The sequence below is a fragment of the Lytechinus variegatus genome, chromosome 3, assembly GCF_018143015.1.
Source record: "Lytechinus variegatus isolate NC3 chromosome 3, Lvar_3.0, whole genome shotgun sequence".
Taxonomy (NCBI): Eukaryota; Metazoa; Echinodermata; class Echinoidea; order Temnopleuroida; family Toxopneustidae; genus Lytechinus; species Lytechinus variegatus.
Window position 1 is genome coordinate 74931811 of NC_054742.1, and position 22411 is coordinate 74954221.

At 37.3% G+C, this 22411-nt stretch overlaps 1 protein-coding gene across 1 annotated transcript in view; it reads left to right on the plus strand.

Moving 5' to 3' along the window:
* Positions 1-22411, plus strand: part of LOC121411930 (mothers against decapentaplegic homolog 3-like) — an 80828-nt gene that overhangs the window by 50049 nt on the left and 8368 nt on the right. Inside the window, exons 4-7 of the mRNA XM_041604839.1 lie at positions 7163-7327; positions 17469-17546; positions 19858-19890; positions 20750-20962. Coding sequence (XP_041460773.1) covers positions 7163-7327; positions 17469-17546; positions 19858-19890; positions 20750-20962 — 489 coding nt within the window. The remainder of the gene's footprint in view (positions 1-7162; positions 7328-17468; positions 17547-19857; positions 19891-20749; positions 20963-22411) is intronic.

The following is a 22411-nucleotide window of genomic DNA, read 5'->3' on the forward strand; positions in this document are numbered from 1 at the left end:
GGGAGGGGGGTCTTAGCCCCACCAGTTTCCCAGGGTTAAGCTTTTCCAACTTGTCTTAGCAAAGTGGGCTAGCACGGTAAATAGTATGGTACAATTGTCCCTGCAAAAAAGCAGCTCATTGCGGTGTTATGAGATGCAGTGTGAAACAAAACCGGGCTAAGGAAAAGTGGGGCTAAAAATATAGCCAATCACAGAAGTTGAAATTGCACGTCAATCACGCTCTGTGTGGCAAGATCATCAATATTTATAAGCTGTGCGATAGTCCAGGGTTAAGGCGTTAACCCCAGCTAAGCAAATAGTATGTTAAGAATGAGTATGGGTTAAGAAAGACAGTGTGAAACTGGAAAAAGATAGTGTGGGGTTATGGATAGTATGGGGTTAAGCAAATGCAGTGTGAAAAGCATATGAAAGTCTTAGGTCACATGATCAAGGTGAAATGTCATTTTTGGTCAATGGACATAGTATTTTTGTTTTGCCCACCGGAGGTCACAAAGGGTCCATGCGGAGGTGAAGGCGAGACTTGAGGGATCCAAATGTCGTCCGTCACAAATCTAATGACACATAACTCCGCAACTGTAAGTCACTTTTCAACCAAACTTGGATGGTAGATGGACTTCGGGGACGTGCATCTTATGCTGCAGTCGGAGGTCACATAGTAAGGTCAAAGGTCATTTTCAGGTCAACGTTAAAGTTTACATGCAAGACTCTCTTATGACACCTTACTCCGCAACTGTAAGTCACTTTTTCAACAATGTTAAAGTTTACATGCAAGACTCTCGTATGACACGTGACTCCACAACCAGAAGTTTTCAACAAAACTTGGATGGCAGTTGTACTTAGGCGACCTGCATGATATGCTGCAGTCAGAGGTCACATGCTAAGGTCAAAGGTCATCTTCAGGTCAACATTAAAGTTTACGTGCAAGGCTTTTATGACAAGTGATATTCCATCCCAGTCATTTCACAATGAAGTTTCAATACAATTCTGTTGCATGCCCGCGCAAATCATGATATTTCTGGTTATTTTCATGAGTGGGTGAGACACAAAATCGCTTTTGCCTTGTATTATCATGTGAATGTTTTCTTTTGTGAATACTGATTCAATAGCTGTTTTCAAATTCAGCAATGCTTCTATATCGAGTCGCGTAATGCAGCTAAGCGAAAGTGCCAGAGGTTTTCCATTTGTTTTGTAACATTTTATTTATTTGAAATTGTATTTAAAAAATTATTGCAGGAGTTGTTACAGAATACATTATTTTCTCTGAACATTTGCCCCTTGAACCTAATAGTTCAATTAAAATTATTACTGTAAATGATAACTGCCTATTTACAGTGTAGCTGGATAACTGATACCCCATTTAGAACTACCGAAAAATCTAGAGTGCCTCTAGAGGCTACCGCAGGTCATTCTAGACGAGTTGTTAGATCTAAACCAGGGCTTCTCAAACAGTGGGCCGCAAGAAGCTCCAGAGGAAGAAAAAAAATAGGGGGAAACTATAGTATGTTTCACAGACTTGGACCTGTCCGACAACCCAAATATGTTATGTTTGATTGGTCTTACGTTGGTCAAACCATAGAGCTATTGACAGGAGAACTGACTCTCTCAAATGCTTTGCCCCATGAGGCCTCTCGATTAACTTTAATTTTTGGAAGTCAGCCGGGCACCCTGGACTGAACTTTAGGTGGTCAAATGGCAGTTTAGGTGGTCACCACATGCATATCGAAAATATTGTATCACGATTGTACAGTGTATCAACTCTGTATGCGTAAGTTTGCTGCGAAACACTACATTTTAATTTGGCTGTGATTATGTAATTATTTATGTTTATGTAATGTTTATATTTATGATTTGTAAAAGATTCCACAATTCAGCCTCTAGCTGCGAAAGAATTTAGAGCAACTTTTTTCATGAAATGGGCCCCAGAAAAAAGGGAAAAGAGAGAGGATAAATCAGGATGAAAGAAAGAATAAAGGAAATGAAATAAAGAAAGAAAGAAAGAAACATTACAGCATTACACAAAATAACAAAGAGAATCACTGAAAATAATACTGAATACAAATACAAAGAAAGAAAGAATGAAGGAGAGAGAAAAAGGGAAGAAAAGAGAACAGAGGAGATAAATGGACAAATTAAGTAAAGAAAATGATGGGAAAAAAGGAAAAAGAGAGAGGATAAATCAGGATGAAAGAAAGAATAAAGGAAATGAAATAAAGAAAGAAAGAAAGAAAGAAAAAAAGAAGAAACAGAAAAAAAATGGAAGATGAATTAATGTGTGAAAAAAAGAATGAAGGCAAGAAAGAAAAAGAAGTAAGAAAAAATGAAGAAAGAAAGAGGTTTCCTTCATTTTTTGAAAGAAATAAATAATTACGAAAAACAGGGAGGAAGGAAATAAGGAAAGAAAGGATGAAAGAAAGGTAGGAAAGAATGAAGGGAGAGAGAATGAAAATAGAAAGAAATGCCCTGCAGATTTGTCGTTATATTATCAAAGCCATTGTAATCACACAAATGATCTTTGCATCAAAATTAGCTCAAAGTATGCTTTTTCACCGTTTAAAAATTTCCAAAACATGTACGTGAACAGAAAGATTTAACTACGGAAGAAAGACAGACATACTTAAAATGACCAATCTCCAACTTCCTCCGTTTGTAATTTTGTTGAGTCAATTCAGATTGCAACGTATTTGGTATGTATGCAAAGGGGATCATCTCAGAAGTTCAACCATACATAAAAGACGTACATCAGGAATCCGTATGAAGAGATATGGATGTTAAAGAACAGCAAGTCGTGTTTCAATTTTGAAAAAAAATGAGGTTGGGGGGAGGCTATGTGGGAGAACGTTGTTTACGGCAGTGCCTCGCAGGGTCCTTCAAAAAATCTCTGACCTCAGATTTACGAGGGGGCTTTTCGCGTTATGTAAGCGGGCTCTAACTTTCGCCTGGCGGCTCGCCGATTGATGTTAGATATCGTTCCTTTGCCCGAAGGAAGCGATAACAAAGGATTAACAGAGGAATTGGAAGATGGTTCTCCTTCTCTGTAATAGCTCCATGGTCAAACAAAGGTAAAGCATGCTTTATGCATGTTGCAATATGCATACAGATTATGATGCTTTCATTCAAACTTTGATGTGAACTTTATCATGTATGCATATTGCGTAGAGTTTAGTTAATTGTCGCCTATTGACCTTTGCGAATGCAGTTCTTGAACTGTTTGTTTCGAATGTGCTTCAGAGCTTTGTGTTCAAATTTCACGAAAAAGTTAAGTAAAATTGACATTTTTTAAAGCGATTGAAACAGGGCGAGGGAGGAAACAAATTGAAAAGTCTATGAATTTATTACTGTAAGACAATATGACCCTGAATACATTAAATTTGGATTCATCATGACAAAATGATAAGCAATGCGTGTCGAATGTTGAAGGTATTCAGCATTTTTGTTATTAAGATTTTATGTTGTCATGGTTGTATACGTTTGGAGGAGGGGCTCAAATACCGGGCTACTGAAAGTTATATGCACTAATATGCCCATTATAATCATTGTCTTTGAGTCGAGACAAGTAGTCATATCGCTTTCTTAAAATTTTGGTAGGTGGGCCTCGAAAAAAATTGAGAGTCAAAAGTGGTCCTTGAGAAAAAGGTGGAGAAGCGCTAATCTAAATGGTCTTGGCACAGAGGGGGAAATACACTCTAGACAGTCTAGCACAATCGCCAGATTACACGGCATGATCCAATGTTGGAATGTATGTAAACGTGGCATAGAAAACGGAAGTCCTTTATCTGAGCACATGGTCTTGATTGTTGTGCAGCCTTGACTGACAAAAGAGAAAAAGAAATGAAAGATAAATCAAGACGTAATTATAAACAACAAAATACATAACAAAAACGTAAGAAAACTAATTAAGAAGAAATGAAACTAAGAAATACATGATAAATTATAGAAAAGAAAACGGAAGGAGAAAACAAAGAAATACAAACGATTTTGTAGAAAAAGTAAGAATTTAAAAAGAATACAAAATCATTGATCGAACAAAAAGAAGAAAAATCAGAATAAATTAATACATAATTAATAGCACAAAAGATAAAAGAAGAGTGTAAACCTAAAAATAAACAAAACTGACTAGAAAAATATTAGAAATTAAAAACAAAGAAATATGTAAGATTCAAAAGAAAATAGAATGAAAGAAGAATTAAAACACATAGATATACATAAAGAAATGAAAAAAAGTACGTGGAAGGAGAGAACAAAATGTGATTCATGAGAGCTGATAGATAATGAAAGAATTAAAACAAGAAAATATATAAGAATTGATGGAAGGAATTATGAAAGAAAAGTATTGATAAATATCTAAGAATTATTAGAAAAAGTTGCAAGAAAATCAAAACATACACTGTAGGAATACATAATAATTGATAAAAGAAAATATGAAAGAAAGAATAAAACAAAGAAATACAAAAGAATTGATAGAAAGAAATATGATAGAACACTCATCTCCATGAAATACATAGTTGATTGAAGAAATGAGAAACATAAGATTTGATGGAAAAGAGAGTGAAAGAAGATAAACGTAGTATAGCAATACGTAAGAAATCATAAAGAAGAAAACGGAACGAGCGAAGAAAATATACCTAAGAATTGATAAAAGATGAAAATATTAAAACAAGGAGATACATAGAAATTTATAGAAAAAAATAAGATAAAAATAAAAGCAGAAAAATACATAGTCTTTGGAAAAGAAAAAAAAAGATATGTTTCAGAATTGATTGAGTGTGCGTTTTCCCCTCACTGCAATATGTACAATCACAACACATCTCCCGATTAATGTTACGGCCCTCACATCATGTGTACCTTGTGTTTTGATAAGGAATTTCATGCCGTGTTCATTCCAGATGTTTGTCTAGTGTGACACTAGGGAGAGACAGGTCTAAACAGGGTATGATACTGTAAACTATAGGTGGTTTCAGACCGCCTCAAAGTTCGTCAGTTCCAGGTATTCTCTGATCGGGAAATTTACCCTGATCAGATAATACCAGGTATTTTGGTAATGTGAAAGCAAACTATGTGTAATTTCCCCGAAAGAAAATGCCCGCTAAATAGTAGGTACTTGGCGAAATTACATGAATTTTCGCGGGGATTTTTCCAAGGTCACAAGTATTTTAGCAGTGTGAAAGCAAATTACTGGAACTTTTAGCCCAGCGTGTCATTGGGCGCAGCGGCGTGGGTGGCTGCTGGGCTAGTGAATTTGAATCTTGCGCCTTGCCTGCTTATCAGACCATACTGCGCATGCTCGTAACTTCAGGAACTTAGGGGAGGTGTGAATGCAGGAATAATTAATGGGTATTTTTAGCCAAAAAAAGTTCTCGTAATTTAACAGGGATTCTTGTGATCGAGGCAGTTTGAAACCACCTATTCATTGCCCCCTCCAGAAAATGTCAAAACAGATTGAGTTGCAACTTCAGTGAGTCAAGTGTTTTTCTAATGTGATTGCAGATTATAACAGGTTGACACAGCCATTTGTCCATGTCTTAATTGACCGAAATGTTTGCCTTGCCTTGGTTTCTTGATTGGAAGGCAAGACTGACAGCCATGGGAAACCAACAAAATAGTTAGTGGTGCCAGATAAATGCAAAGCGGAAACATTGACCTCGGGTTGAGTATAGAAACAGTTAGGGAAATATTCATAAATTGATAGCTTTTGAGGAAGCAGAGGATAATTTTGCCACCCTTTGCTAATACACCTGCTCATGCTTAGCTGGATAACAGGAAATTTCATTTTTGTTTCTGTATACAATTATGGTCTCTAAATATAGCATCAGTATCTAGAGCCATCTTTATGGATTGTATGCCAGCTGTCATTGGACTGTATTAAAAAAAACCCTGATACCTCACATTATGCTCCATATGTAAAACGCAATAAACCCATGAAAATCTCTGTTGTGTGGATACCAGGCATGACCATGGGGTTTCGGAAAGCACCCTAAACAAGTATTTTCCATTTTCTGAAAATGCATCCCAATGAGTATTGGCATGTGAAACCCAATCCTATTGGAAACCAAATGGTACCCTTGCCTTGACAAGTAATGCCTGAATTGACCCCCTAAACAAGAAGGGTAATATTTCAATTGTTATGTCACAGACACGATGAAGGACATCAACTTTACCTTTACTTAGATTGGGTTAAGGCTCCACATTAACATTTTTAGCTCATCTGGCCTGAAAGGCAAGATATTCTGTCCTTAAAGTGTGGCATGAAGGTCCATTATGGTTAAGCAAAGCCACCTATTGATAGTGGTGTGGGCAGAGACATCTTTGCCATGGTAACGAGTTTTTGTGGAAAAAGCAGAGATGTCTTTTGTCAGCACTCTACCAGCTGCATTTCTTCTCCGATCATCTTCAAATGTGAATTGAAGGTCCATTATGGTAAAGCAAAGCCGCGTATTGATTTTGATGTGGGCGGAGACTTTGTTGCCATGGTACAAAAAAAACATGAGTTTCTGTGGAAATAGCAGAGATTTCCTTGTGAGTTCTCTACTGACTGCATTTCTTCTCCAGTTATCTTCAAATTTGTCATGAAGGTCCATTATGGTAAAGCAAAGCTGCCTAATGATTTTGGAGTGGGTGGGGACATGGTTGCCATAGTAGCAATATTTTTGTGGAAAATTTGGTAAAACTTGTAACTTTGCTTTTTTTTCAGTTCGTCATAACAGTTGGCACACAGAAGCAATATTAGAAGGTGAAGCGAAGATGCCTATCATTTTTATGGGGTTCTTAGTGTTAGGTTTTACAAAATATATCCAGAATACTCTGTAATTGTATTCCCCAACAAGTGATACTAGAATATACTTTAGGTTCTGCAGAGTCACGATGCTACGTCATATTGTCATCAAGTTTGGTACCCACAGTGCGAAATGTGGGCTGGATCATTGTCGCCATGATAATTGTATTTATTTGTCAAATTTCTGTGTGAGGTCTATATATTGCAATGACGGATGATCTAGCGGGTTTGGGAGATACATGTGCTTGGCTGCACGACCCGCCGAGCATTTCTAGTTTTTATAATGGAAATATTCTAGCATAAATTGTGTTAGGGTTAAATGATGTTATTTTTGTTGTGCGGTACAAACTATTATGTCTTGAAAATGTTGTCTAACCATGTTCGTTGTTACAGTGCTTCCTCCTGTGCTGGTACCAAGACAAACAGATCTATCCTTAGATGTCTCCAGAAAACTACCACATCTTGATGAACTCTCTAACAACACAGTACCTGACAATGCAACATTTCTGGTTGGTATGGACACGCAGAGTTCAAGTCATACACACTCACTTCCTTCAGGTTAGTAAAATAATTTATTGATCATACAATATTCATAGTAGGCCAAAGTTATTACAATTATTTTGAAAAAACAAATATTCAAGCTATATAATTATTATGTACATCAGCTTACAAGTGATCAAATTCACAATTTAATTCTAAACCTCAGGAGCTCATTTCTATGACACTATTGTTTGTATACAGTAGGCCTGAGAAGAATGTCAATTTTACCATTCGATTATTTCCTGAAAAAACAAATCATTTGATTGTTTGTTGGGAAGATTGTCTTCTAAGCCAATAGTTGACCTAATTATGAAGACCTCCCAAAAAAGGGTTTCAATTTCATATAGCGTGGAGTATTATATGTTGCTTATAAATAAAAGTAAGCCCCTTCTCTTTGATTTCTATTTCAAAAGAAGCTATCTGAAATGAGATAAAAACTTTCACTTCATTGTCCCAAATGAAAATCTTTCCTAAATCAATGCTTGTATTATGTATCCCTCCAAGTGCAACACCCTCCATATGAATGAATTAGCCTACAGTCTTGGGTCCAATTTAGTCTCTATAATTACTCATTCTTTGAGACAGACACGCATGTGGTACCTTTTACTTATTATGTCGCCCACCAGAGGTGAAGGTAGATGGACTTAGGGGACCTGCATGTTATGCTGCAGTCGGAGGTCACATGGTAAGGTCAAAGGATATTTTCAGGTCAACGTTAAAGTTTACATGCAGGTCAACGATAAAGTTTACATGCAAGACTCTCATGACACTTAACTCCGCAACCGTAAGTCACTTTTCAACCAAACTTGGATGGTAGATGGACTTGAGGGACCTGCATGTAATGCTGCAGTCAGAGGTCACATGATAAGGTCAAAGGTCATTTTCATGTCAACGTTTACATACAAGACTCTTATGACACCTAACTCCGCAACCGTAAGTCGCTTTTCAACCAAACTTGGATGGTAGATGGACTTGGGAGACCTGCATGTTATGTTATAGTCAGAGGTCACATTGAAAGTTCAAAGGTCATTTTTAGGTTAACATTTAAGTTTACATGCAAGACTCTTAATATTACACATAACTCTCCGTCAATTTCAAATCAAACTTGGGTTGTAGCTGTACTTAGGAGACCTGCATGTAATTGTGTTCTGATGTCACATGTTAAGGTCATTTTGAGGTCACCATCAAAGTTTGCATACAAGACTGTAAACAAATGTTATTCCATCCCAATTATTTCACAGTAAACTTTTGATACAATTCTGTTGCGTGCCCGTGAAAATCGCGATATTTCTGGTCATTTTCACAAGTGAGCGAGACACAACATCCCTTATGCCTTGTTTCAGACTAGTACCTTTCTAGTTTTCTTTTTTTTTCTCCCATAGAAATTCATCAAATTGTATTGTTAGAATGGTTGGATTCTTCATTGTATGTGTATCAAATCCTCTTCTTTGCCTATTAAAGTTCTTCTGTAACGAGATAGATGAATGATAATCCCTGTCTGGCATAAGAAAGCCTAAGCTTAACTTTGACATTTTCAACTTGGCCTGTGTGCATCTCTTGCTCTCTATATCCTCATGAATTATAAAGACACATGCAAGTAATTGAAGTCTTAAAATAAAAGAAAATAATTTGGCAATGGAATATATATGAGTTAGTGTTGTTAACATACTAGGGATAGTATCAGCAACTGCTCCAATATATAAGTCATTCTTTTAACCCTATCAAGGCCAGGGAGGAGGGTGAGGCTGTTTTAGCCCCCCCCCTCAATATTTTTGGCAATAAGTGTGTAACACAGAGATCATGACTCTCTTCCTTCAAGCCTCACACAACTCTTTAGACTAAATTTGCGACGCCAGGATTGGTGTTCCAAGTTATGCACTATTTTGTAATTTCATACCAGATCCAAAAATAAGCCCCAAAATGTGATTTCATATACAAATCCAATGCAAATTCTGGATGTAGCCAAAATTCAAATAAATATGCATTGTTACTTTTACTTTTGCTGATAAAAAGCAATTGATTTCATGCTTTTGACTGAAATAGTGTCACAGAGTATTTCTATTTACGGTAAAGAAATAAAGACCATTTGAAGCAAAAAAAGAACACAAGAAAAAGGTACCGTATACAAATTTTATATTATATACAGTGAAATTCAGATTTCATGCATGATCATGATTAATTTTTCGAAAATAAATTTTGAAGGTTACGTCATGGGTAATGTGCATGCTAATTTTCGTTACAATCACTTGGTCAATGACTGAGATCTAGAGGGGGGGGGGGGGAGGAGGGCTATGCAATATCCAATAGCCCAGGCTATTTAGGGTTAATCCCAAGAGTCAGCCTTGATTGTATGTCATGTTGTACGCAGATGATGCAGCTCTCATATTGATATTGATAGGATATTGAATCTGTCATGAATGAAGATTTACACTAAGCCTGAGTCATATCGATTATTTTGAAAACCGGTGTTCGACAGCTCTAATTCGATCGAACATCGATGCATCGAATATTGAAGGCGGGGAAAATTTAGTCTTTTGTTTTTGCGTCGATGCGATGCGCTTTGCATATGCACTACGCACTGACGTTATGCGCTGGCGTTGGCCGGGTGAGCGTTGCACAGATGACAGAGCAAAGTTCGTTTGTATTTTCCATGATCACAAAACATACAAAAAAGGCCGGGGACCAAAGCAGAATTCTTCCCAAAATATCTTCAACAATGATATTTGCAGATGACAACATATAAGTTTAAAATGAAACAATAATAAAGACATGAATCACGCAGAGTCGATCCGAATGATTTTCGGTCGACTAGCATTCGCAGTCCATTCACCAGCCCCGTCCGCAGCTCCGTACACTCACTCTCCCGAAACGACAGGCGTGCTTGACGTCAGCGCCAGCAAACAATTGCAATCAACGGAGAGCGCTGTAACTTGCCTGAGATTGTGTAGTTGGATCCAAAATGAGCTCCAAATAAATTTATGGGAATAAATACGTAATTTTCTCTGGATGGTCATTTGAATTGCTATTCAATGCTGATATAACGATTGTGAGGAAAGATTGTGGAATATGAGTTATGACGATGTTCGAGAATTAATCCTGATAATGACAATCCATTTTTTTAGACGCAATTGAGCATGCGATCAAAATAAATACGAATGTTTCTAATCGAGCCCTAAATTCATCTAAATTATTACGATTTAACAAGATTTTATGGTCATACTAAGAAAATTGACGATGTCAGCAAAGTATGTTATGTTCATATGGAAGAAATAATACTGGGATTATTTCTATTTTATCTCTGGACGTCTCCTCCAAGCTCCGAGAAAATAAGCACAATGCGCATGCGTGTTTGATGACGTATGACATATTTTCCCATTCATGAAATCAGAGCCCAAAGTTGGGCACAAACTAGCTTCAAATTGATGGGAAAAAATATCAAACGCAATTTTCTCTGTTTTGTCATGTAAAATGTTATTATATGGTGATATTACGAACTTGAACAGAGTTTTTGCATGTAGACAATGTTCGAGAATCAATCCTGACGTGATGATTATTTTTTTTAGACAAGTGCACTAGCTCGACTCAAGAAGTCAAGTCGATCGTCATGAGATGTCCGCCATTGAAAATTGAAACGAAATACAAACGTTTCACATCAAGCTCTAAATTCATATTAATGATTATCATATGCAAATTATTGTTAAATATTACGATTAAATAATGTTCTATGGTCATGATTTTAATATTGTCCATGAAAGCAAGATTTATTTTACGTTGATCGCGTCAATTTCCGGCCATTTTCTGGTTTGATTAAAGAACAGTACTGCGCATGCACGATCGATGGCCATGACTTCCATTCATGAATTCATCGTGCATAAATTATCTCGGCACGAGCAGACGAGTAAGACTCGAACTATGATCGAAATAAACTTCAAATTAATGGTGAATAGCATCATAATTACTCATTCGGTTTCATTTTGGGGGCAATAGAAATCAAGTAAGTAGTAGTAAAGTTGGACATTACTGATATTTTGATGATTGATTGTGTAAACCAAACGAATCGCCCGGCCGACGTATTTGTTTTTTTTTTCGATGCACCGATTTTGCAAAATCTGCACCGGTGTTCGATGACATCGATCGAACACCGATTTTAAAATCGATTCGACTCAGGCTTAATCTACACAATGTGAATCGTTGATTATTGCACAATCATTTGGTACTCAATTTAACAAAAACCCAGGACATGCATTTTGGAACCCAACAAAAACTATTAAAAGAATTGTGATCTAAAATTCGTCATTGAACAACATAGAATTGAAAGAGTGTAGAATTTTAAATATCTCGCAGTACATTTTGATGAACAACTCACGTGGCGAACTCGTTAATGAAACCAGAAAAAAAGTTGCATCTAGACTTGCACTTTTTGCTAGATCACAGAAATACATGGCAGTTTCTATTGCTAAACTATTGGCAAAATTCATTAGTCCATTTTTGATGCACGTGTACACGGCGTGTTTTTCGGTCGTGTACACGTTGTATTGTAAACACTGAGTGAGACTGAGAGTTACGGTATTTTTTCAGTGTTTCCTACATGTAGCCTAAGTCACGGTTTTAAAGCTTACCTGAGAAGTTAGAAGTATCAATCCACTAAAATTGGTGCAATTATAAAGTTAACTCGGCTTAGCAGCGCATTAAATCAATAAAGAATGCAAAAGCAAATCAGTGCAGGGCCCTAGTTAGCGCCGACGTTCGTTGGATGCGCATTTTGCATACTGTACCGTACATGCATGCACAGATCGCTGCAGAATTAAGTGTAACTGAAGTTATCGATTGATTATTTTATTGCCATTTTGAGGAGCGTGTGTTTGTAGGCTTGTAGCACATGTTTATGAGCGTATAACATGTAACTGGAGCAATGATCGCTGTCGCAATTGGTGATTCTCAAATTGGCTCTAAAAGTGATTGAAGAACGCTTTCGAGAGTCTCCGGTTACGCGTTATACCCTCATACACATGTGCTACAAGCCTACAAACACACGCTCCTCAAATTGGCAATAAAATAATGAAAATCAATTGATAACTTCAGTTACACTCAATTCTGCAGCGATCTGTGCATGCATGTACGGTACAGTATGCAAAATGCGCATCCAACGAACGTCGGCGCTAACTAGGGCCCTACACTGACCGGAGCATACCCATTTCGTGTGGTACAAAAACTTGAGTCTCCAGAATAAATGTGGATTAAATCAGCGATTTTGGAAGTAAACTCACTCAAGGTTAATTGAAATATATTGACATATTAGTGAATAAAACATGTGCAGTGTCTGAGAACTAAGAATTAATGTGAGGCTGTGAGCTTGTTCACTGACTTTACAGTTCCACGCAAGCTTTATGCAGATGCTACCGTGTACACGGTGATGGAATTTAGTACACGTGCACTGACTTTACCGTGCGTGTACACGTGTACCCGAAACGGGCCTAGTTTTACCGCATCTCGAATACTGTTGCAATGCTTGGACCAACTGTAACCAAAACTGAAAGGACACAAACGAATGGCTCGACTGGTCTTGCAGGTAGACTTAAATACACCTACTGCAGTAGTGTTTGGAAGATTAAATTGAGTACCACTTGAAGAATGATGGCGATTTCAAATTAGCAAAACTATGTTTAATACTATGCAGGGCAAAGCCCCAGGTTACCTCTCAGATTTGTTCCCGAGATTTAGTTCTGTCCATTCCCATCATTCTAGAAATGCACTGAACTGTGGAATCAACTTCCTAATGAAGTAAAAAAAAAAAACTCCATGTCAAAATCTTCTTTTACATCATCATATTGAAGGCATAGATACACCCAGATTAAGCAAGATTTTTTTTTATTAGTGTACATGACAATCTTTCTCATTTTTGTCTCGCCCACCAGAGGTGAAGGCGAGATTTAGGGATCCAAATGTCGTCCGTCCGTCACAAACCTGTTATGACACCTAACTCCACAACCGTAAGTCGATCTCCAACCAAACTTGGATGGTGGATGGATTTGGGGGACCTGCATGTTATGCTGCAATCTGAGGTCATGTGGTAAGGTCAAAGGTCATTTTCAGGTCAATGTTAAAGTTTACATGCAAGACTCTTATGACACCTAACTCCACAACCATAAGTCGATTTTCAACCAAACTTGGATGGTAGATGGACTTGGGGGACCTGCATGTTATGCTGCAGTCTGACGTCATATGGTAAGGTCAAAGGTCATTTTCAGGTCAATGTTAAAGTTTACATGCAAGACTCTTATGACACCTAACTCCGCAACCGTAAGTCGCTTTTCAACCAAACTTGGATGGTAGATGGACTTGGGGGACCTGCATGTTATGCTGCAGTCGGAGGTCACATGACAAGGTCAAAGGTCATTTTCAGGTCAACGTTAAAGTTTACATGCAAGACTCTTAACTCCGCAACCGTAAGTCGTATTTCAACCAAACTTGGATGGTAGATGTACTTGGGGGACCTGCATGTTATGCTCAAGTCAAAGGTCACATGGTTAGGTCAAAGGTCACATGGTTAGGTCAAAGGTCATTTTGAGGTCAACCTTAAAGTTTACATGCAAGACTCTCTTATGACACCTGACTCCGCAACCGTAAGTTATTTTTCAACAAAACTTGGATGGTAGATGTACTTAGGCGTCTTGCATGTTATGCTGCAGTCGGAGGTCACATGGTAAGGTCAAAGGTCATTTTCAGGTCAACATTAAAGTACGTGCAAGGCTCTTATGACAAGTGATATTCCATCCCAGTCATTTCACAATGAAGTTTCAATATCATTCTCTTGCGTGCCCTCGCAAATCATGATATTTCTGGTTATTTTCATAAGTGGGCAAGACACAAAATTGCTTTTGCCTTGTTCTTACCTTGTTTCACTACAAACTACTAGGACAGCTTTCTGATGGCTGTGGTCGGCAGGGTATGAATTATTTTTTTTTTAGGGGCTACTTTTTTTTTTTTACATTGGGGCTACCACTGAATTTCTTGGGGCTATTTTCTAATTCATGGGGCTACTTTTTTTATCGCATATCAGCAATTACCTTTTGACATTACAAGACTCACTGTGACGCCTAACAGCTTAGAACATTTTTTTTAGCTACAGGCCTTACAATAGTCAACAGTGATTCCACCAGAGTCGCCTTCAGCTTCACACACTTCAGATTTGAGCCAATCGAGGCCCCAGACTTTATTGGCTTATTCAAACATTTAAGAAATCAGATTTAAATGTTTAAGTCTGTTTTGACACCCTCACTCCACATCCCCTTAACAACCAAACACACATGGGCTTATTTATTTTTCATCTTTAATGAACCATGAACAATGAACCCCCACCCCCCAAAAAAAGTCTAGATAAAATTAATAAATAAAACAAATATATAAAGGAGAGAGGGAGAGATGGAGAAAGAGAGAATTCAGATCAAATAATAAATTTATAAAAAAAATCAAAGTTTTTTTCATGGTTAGAATCATGGGTGTGGGTGTTTGTATGTGATTGTGACTATGAGGTGTACTTGGATTGCATATAAATTATGTTAAAGAAATTAAATCAATATCGTACTCAGTCTATTCAAATTCCAACACATAGCCACAGGCTATGTACATGTATTGTAGGTTCATGTACCTTAAGTTTTTCACAAGTTATTTTGAAAACGCAGATCTCCACAGATAATGCCTTTCATTCTGGGAGAGTCTAAATTCGGTGAAAATGTATTCATTAATAACTTAAATATTAATCACAATGAAGAAATCATAAAGTTTTTTTTGACAGTTTTCAAAAATTAACATGAAATCTAAACTATCTGAAACAGAAAATTACCATCACTTAGGCCATTACTGATAGAATTCTCACCCAGAGCTCTGGCAGAGAACATGAGCTCAAACTGGCTAGCTAACAGCATGCAAGTACCACACTCAAGTGCACGGCGTCCTCCTAATTTTTTTTTTAGATTGAGCCTTGTTTGATGATTTATTGTCTGATATTTACCCCTCTTCAAGAAAGAAATTGAAAAGTTATAATTCACAACTATAAGCGAAGTGATTTTGGATTTAGGCTCCGTTTTGACAAGCAAAGACAGCGACTATGAGGATAGAAGACTCGCACATCGTATGTGCTGTGAACAGGGATTTATTTCCTGAGCAATTCAAATTACTATATCAAAGAATTGTGATATCCCAAATTGGAAATGTGTGCATTAGATATTGCACATGGTGACTTATGGAAAAAACATGATATTGAAAGAGATGCACTTGACAATTGAAACTGCTTATCGTAAATTGAAAGTTACTTGATTTTAGCTTTCCAGATATTCAAATTTATATATGTACGATATGGCTTCGCTGCTTATCCATCTCACACTCCGACTCGACGATGTCGATAAGCAGAGCTGTCACAATCACCAGCTGATCGCTTACAATTTTGTGCATGCCTAGTAAACATACCCTAAGGTGCATGTGGTCTCGTTATCAGCTGTGCAGTCTAATCATGCACGCGTACATATACATAAGCCATGCAGCAAGTGCGTCAACAATCCTTAATAAGCCTGTGCTAAAGACTATGCATACTCCGCATCCCATATTGCATTGCGCGTTTATTTACAGTTGCGAAGCTTCCGGTGTTACGGAAGGCTCGGATATTGCATCGACCATTCAACTTATAACTGGCAAGGGCGATATAATTAATAGATGCGCTTGCTCCGCCGCCGGAGAACGTAATTGTGTGAAGTATTTTTTACACTGTCGATGGTATTTTATTGGGGCGACTCTAAAATGAATAGTCGCCCCAAAGCATTGGGTTTTGAGAATTTTTAGGGGCGATTTGAGCTGTCATGGGGGCGAAATCGCCCGTCGCCCCCTTGTAATTCCGACGCTGGTGGTCGGGGACCTTCTGGGTTTGGGATTCATTAGGTGTTTGTTTTGTTTTTTTCTTTCTTTCTTGAATCCTTTTGGATTTTGATTTGAAAGTAGGTCCAGAATTCGGTTGGTCCTTGACCGCGGTCGATCTGGTATGTTAAACATGGATCCATGTAGTTAAGAACTGAAAGATATTATTATACTATTGCATTATAGTGTAAATGGTGATGTGCCTTCTCAAGCTTGAGCTCTCTGCTGTGTTCTTTTCACCTCATCCTTACCTTCTATCTTTCTTTCCCCTATCGCTTTCTACTTGTAGATCTGGTTTAATTTATTCTTCTCAATTTCATACACAATTTTCTGTTAGATTTATACTTGAAATTTCCATCTGTTTATGTTCAGGATTTGTATTTTCCATTTGTAATTTATATATGCTTATTTTGTTTTATGTTATACAGGGGCCCCCAAGTACAACAGTATTTGACTACTAATGGGGTTACCCTGTATAAATAATGCCAAATGAATAAATTAATAAATATACATAAGTGTGTAATGGAAGAGGAAGCCCCCCCCCCCCTAGAATCGTGAATTATGTCTCTGTTGTGGTCAATTGACTTTGAAGTGACTCTACCCATTAAAGGGATGGTCCAGGCTGAAAGTATGTATACATAGCTTAATAAATAGAGTAGAATTCACTAAGCAAAATGCCAAAAATTTCATCAAAATTGGATAACAAAGTTATTGAATTTTAAAGTTCAGCAATATTTTGTGAATACAGTTGTCATGAATATTCATTAGGTGGGCTGATGATGTCACATCTCCACTTGTTCTTTTGTATTTTATTATAACAAGGTTTATTCAATTTTTTCCTCCGAGAACTAGAAAAATTGGATTGACAACTGATTTAGTGCATTAGATATTTATTGCTGGAACTTAATTCATCATACGGGAGACATGTTATTCACACAAGTACGAAATAATGAAAAAAGTATGATTTTATGTAATAATATATAAGAAAACAAAGTGTAGATGTGACATCATCAGCCCACCTAATGAATATTCATGACGACTGTTTTCACAAAATATTGCTAAACTTTAGACTTCAATAACTTTATTATTTGTTATGCGATTTTGATAAAATTTTTGGCATTTTTCTTAGTGAATTCTACTCTATGTATTAAGATATAAATATTTTCAGCCCGGACCATCCCTTTAATGTGTTGTTACCTTGAAGTGACAATTTGTAAGTCTGTATAATGAAATCTTTCTTTGCATTGTTTAGAAACCCCACCTCCAGGCTATATGAGTGATGATGGGGAGACTAGTGAACAGAATATGGATACATCATCAACAAACAGCAGTGAGTTTATTCCTTCATTTTGAAATCTGTAACACTGCTTTTTTTAGGTGTTAATTTTTACTATAGGCGACCGCACTTCTTACAATTGGTCTGCGACCCAATTTTAGAATAAAATGTAGGAGAATTTGATGCTAATATTGATATATCTTACTGTGTTCTGTTCTAAATCACCGTACGAATACCTATGTTCAAATCTGTGACTATGCTATCATCCTTCTTACAATACATGTAAAAGCGAATTTAATATCTAGTCGTAATGATGTCATAGCAGTCGTACAATTGGCTACTATTTGAAACTAATTTGGCCTTTACTCCAAAATAAAGGCTTGCAATCTTTCAAAATGGTTATATAAGCATTTTTTTCATTTAAATTTAACCTCAAATTAGATATGTTCCATTCACATTTTTAGAAAATGAGCAAAATGGGATTTGTTCCAAAATAGGATTTTGAACCGTCGTAAGGTGTGTGGTGGCCTTAAAATCATGCCAATAGGTTAATAGTGTTTCCTCTGAGCATAATCTGATAAATGTAGCACGCATTTATCACTTGGTGGAGAAAATACATGAGGGCGATAGCTCATTCTGCCCTCATGATTGCCCAAGTCACCCTTAAAATCACCCCCAAGATCTACCACAAACAGTTTTTTTTTTTCACTTTCAAAAATTATTTTTCTATATAAAGTAGATTAATGATAAGTGCTCTTATAGCATAATTGCTTGTTGCTCAAAAAACAGCATTGAATTAAATGGCATCAATATAAAGCAATTTCACCAATATGGAAAAAATAAGCTGTAAAACATAAGAATTTTCTACCCTCATATATCACATGCAACTGAAATAATATGCTTTTCAAACTGTACTTTTTTTTCTTAACCCTAGCAAATTGGTGGGGCTAAGGGGGGCCTTAGCCCCACCAATTTCCCGGGGTTAAGCTTAGCCCACTTCGTTTTCACACTATGTGTTAGCAAAGTGGGCTAGCACAGTAAATAGTACGGTATTATCTGGCCCTGCAAAAAATCAAGGTTAGCCGGCTTATTGGGTGATTTCAAGTACGGTGATCGGTGTTGGTGTTGACAGCGTGAAAAGGCTGCTGAACCGAGCCCCAACACTGAGCTGAGTTCAGAGGAGCGATACCGAACATGTTAACGATATCCGATGACGTCACACCTCTGCGCTGCCCTGCTGATCATCTCAACTTTACGCGAGAAATTCTTGACGACGAAAGTGAAATCGGGAAGAAATTGCAGTAAAATCTTATCGTACAGATTGCACAGGTTAAAATCACTGCAATAATCAGAAAGCATAAATATTATTTTTCATTAAAATGTGTAAAACTCTAATGATTTGCGCTCATCTTAACTGTAAGAGAAAATTTTTTTAAGGGGGTGTTTCATCGTGTTCGCCTCCTGTTCGTGAAATACAGTTCATCAACACCAACACCGAACTTGAAATCACGATTTCCCCAATCCCTGGGGGTTGGTGTTGGTGAATAGGGAAATATCACGTAGATTGTCAACGCCAGCTGTAATGCTCGGTTCAGCAGACAACATTCAACACCAGAGCTCAACACAAACTGCCGGAAATATGTCATATTTTCCGAGGTCAATCCCAACACCAGCGTGATTTCAAGTACGGTGTTGTCCCAACACCAGATTTCAACACCGTACTTGAAATCACCCATTGCGGTGCTAAGAGATGCAGTGTGAAACGAAAGTGGGCTAAGGAAAAGTGGGGCTAAGCAATAACTAATCACAGAAGTCAAAATCGCACATTAATATGCTCTGTATGGTAAAATCATTAATATTCATGAGCTGTTGGATAGTCCGGGGTTCAGGCATTAACCCCAGCTAAGCAGATAATATGGGGTTAAGAAAGACAGTGAATAAAAAAAAGATAGTGTGTGGTTAAGGATAGTCCGGGGATAAGGATAGTATTGGGTTAAGGAAATGCAATGTGAAAAGCATATCAGAGTATGACTTAAATGTATGTTCTCCTCTTTAAATTTTTAAAAGGAAAGTTCCATAATCTTAACTTGACAATTTTTGTTAAATCCAAACTAAAGTAGTTACATGTACATTGCCAAGAAAAGCTGTAGCGCCGAAATGAATGCTTTTATATCATCATCATCAGAGTAAACTCTTTTTTTTTTAAAGAAAAACCAAACATTTTTATTTAGAATTATATCTGTGATAGTAACCATCGTAATTATCATTAAGGTTTGAAGTATTCACCTTTTAAATCTTTCATTGTCTAAGAAAAATTTGATTTAATAAGTGATTTGTCTTATTTTTTGTGTCTCAATCTCAACAGACAACACTGCTCCACAGTCCACCGAATCCCTTGGTAAGTCATTCTTTTAATCGCATTTACCCTGACTTGAAAATCAATTCTCAGGACAAATAAAGATATTCAACCTTTTCCGACCCCCATTTGCCTCCATTTTTATTGTCTCACCTGCATAGCAGAGCAAGACTAGGCACCAATATCAAATCTTAACTTCAGTTAAGTTTTTGAAATGTCATCATTACTTAGAAATTATATAGGCCTAATTCATAAAACTTGGACATAAGGGTAATCAAGTATTACTGAACATCCTGCCAGAGTTTCAGGTCACATGACCAAGGTCATTTATGATAAATGAACTTTGGCTATGTTGGGTGTATTTGTTTATTTCCATCAAAACTTTATAGATCCGGTTCAAGTTGGGGGAATCAAAACATCTTAACCAAGATTAAGTTTTTTCAATGGCAAAAAGTTTGTTTTCAGACATTTCGCTCATGTATCACAATTGCAGACTTTTTTATATTTATTGCGTGTGCAATTTTATGATTTCCATGGCCAATTTACATATTTTGGTGGCCATATTGGATATTGCCAATTAGCAGGAAATGCTCAATGTTACGCAATTGGCTTCATTCAGATTTGAAATCAACACCCTTGAATTGACAAGAAACCATTAAGAAACATTGTATACATGTATAAAAAAGAAGAAAAAATGTATTGGTCCCTCTTCTATGGGGCGTAGCCTGGACTAAATCCCAAAATATTTGGTATAGTGAAAAAAATATTACATCCACTTAACACTTTTTCCAATAAACGTGGAGATCTTATTTTCCAAAGATGTAAAATGATGAGATAACAACCATTTTTCTACAATTGTAACTTGTGCTGTCATGAAACTATATTTTTGTTTTATTGACAGATTTGCAGCCAGTGTCGTACTGCGAGCCTCCGTTTTGGTGTTCTATTGCCTATTATGAGATGCATCAACGAGTTGGTGAGGCGTTTCATGCATCACAACCATCACTTACCATTGATGGATTTACTGACCCATCAAGCTCAGAAAGATTCTGTCTTGGTCTTCTCTCTAATGTTAACAGAGATCCACAAGTTGAACAAACACGCAGACATGTTGGTAAGAATTTTATGTACACTAGATCATCTTACATGATTAGAATATGCAAAACATGCCTTACTTATATAGTTTTCTCTCAATGTCAAACAGATTTCTATGGTCCCAAGACAAAAACAGAGATGGCAGTTGAAAATGTAGTAAAGATGGATATGATGATTGTCAGCTATTAATATCTTATCTGGATATTCAAGGAGAATATTAGGTAAAAACAAACACTGCAAAGGACTGCACTTCCATTTCCATAGCATTCAAAATATAACAATTGCTGAAACAGTCATGCTGACAAATAGGGTGTCGTCCCATTCTTTCTTACCTGTATGCAGTGTATCTGACCTTTGGAGGAATTCATTATCATTTAAGCATGTCATCAAAAATCCCTTATGCGTTGCGAGTCGTTGCCGGGCATAAACCTGATGTAAATTCTATGCCTCGTCATATACCATCTCAGTACGTCAGGTTCATCTTTAATTGACACAAATATTGATTGGTTTCGGGACGGAGAGCGACGGCGCAATTATTGCCACTAATCCAATCAATTCAACCCGGAAGCGAGGATCGCGGGAAGGGTCACTAGCGATGCCTCAGTTTAAAATCTGTCCATGATAGGGAAGACTGCTAATCTTTATTGATTGATGGATATTTTTTTCTCGGACAGCTTATAATAGTCTATCACCAGAGAGGCCTGCATCTAGATCTATGTTTATACCGTGACATTTTTTACATGTACATGACTGTAAAATAGGTTTTGACGTCAGAGAACTTATCGATGTCGGTTTACAGTATCTCTCCGACATCAGATCAGGAGTGGAATTCGTCCCCTTATCATTGACATTTTCTTCCTGTGGTCATCCTTTATTTCATACCCTGAAATCATTAACGTAAATGTAAAATAGGTTCTGACCTCAGAGAAGTTGCCGATGTCGGCGCTATCTCTCCGACATCTTATCAGGTGCGGAAGTTGCACCCTTATCCTTGACATTTTTCTTCCCGTGGTTATTCTTTAATGTATCCCCCGAACATAGTTCGGAGGATACATGTATTATGGATTTGGCCTCGTCGCGGTCAATGTTAAAGTTTACATGAACGACTCTCTTTTGACACCTCACTCTGCAACCGTAAGTCACTTTTCAACCAAACTTGGATGGTAGATGGACTTGGGGGACCTGCATGTTATGCTGCAGTCGGAGGTCACATGGTAAGGTCAAAGGTCATTTTCTGGTCATTATTAAAGTTTTTGTGCAAGACTCTCTTATGACAACTAATTCCACAACCGTAAGTCACTTTTCAACCAAACTTGGATGATAGATGGACTTTGAGAACCTGCATTTAATGCTGCAGTCAGAGTTCACATGGTAAGGTCAAAGGTCATTTTCAGGTCAATGTTAACCCTATCTAGGCCGGGGTATTTTGGGAGTTCATATGGCCGGGGGGGGGGCCTCCCAGGCCCCC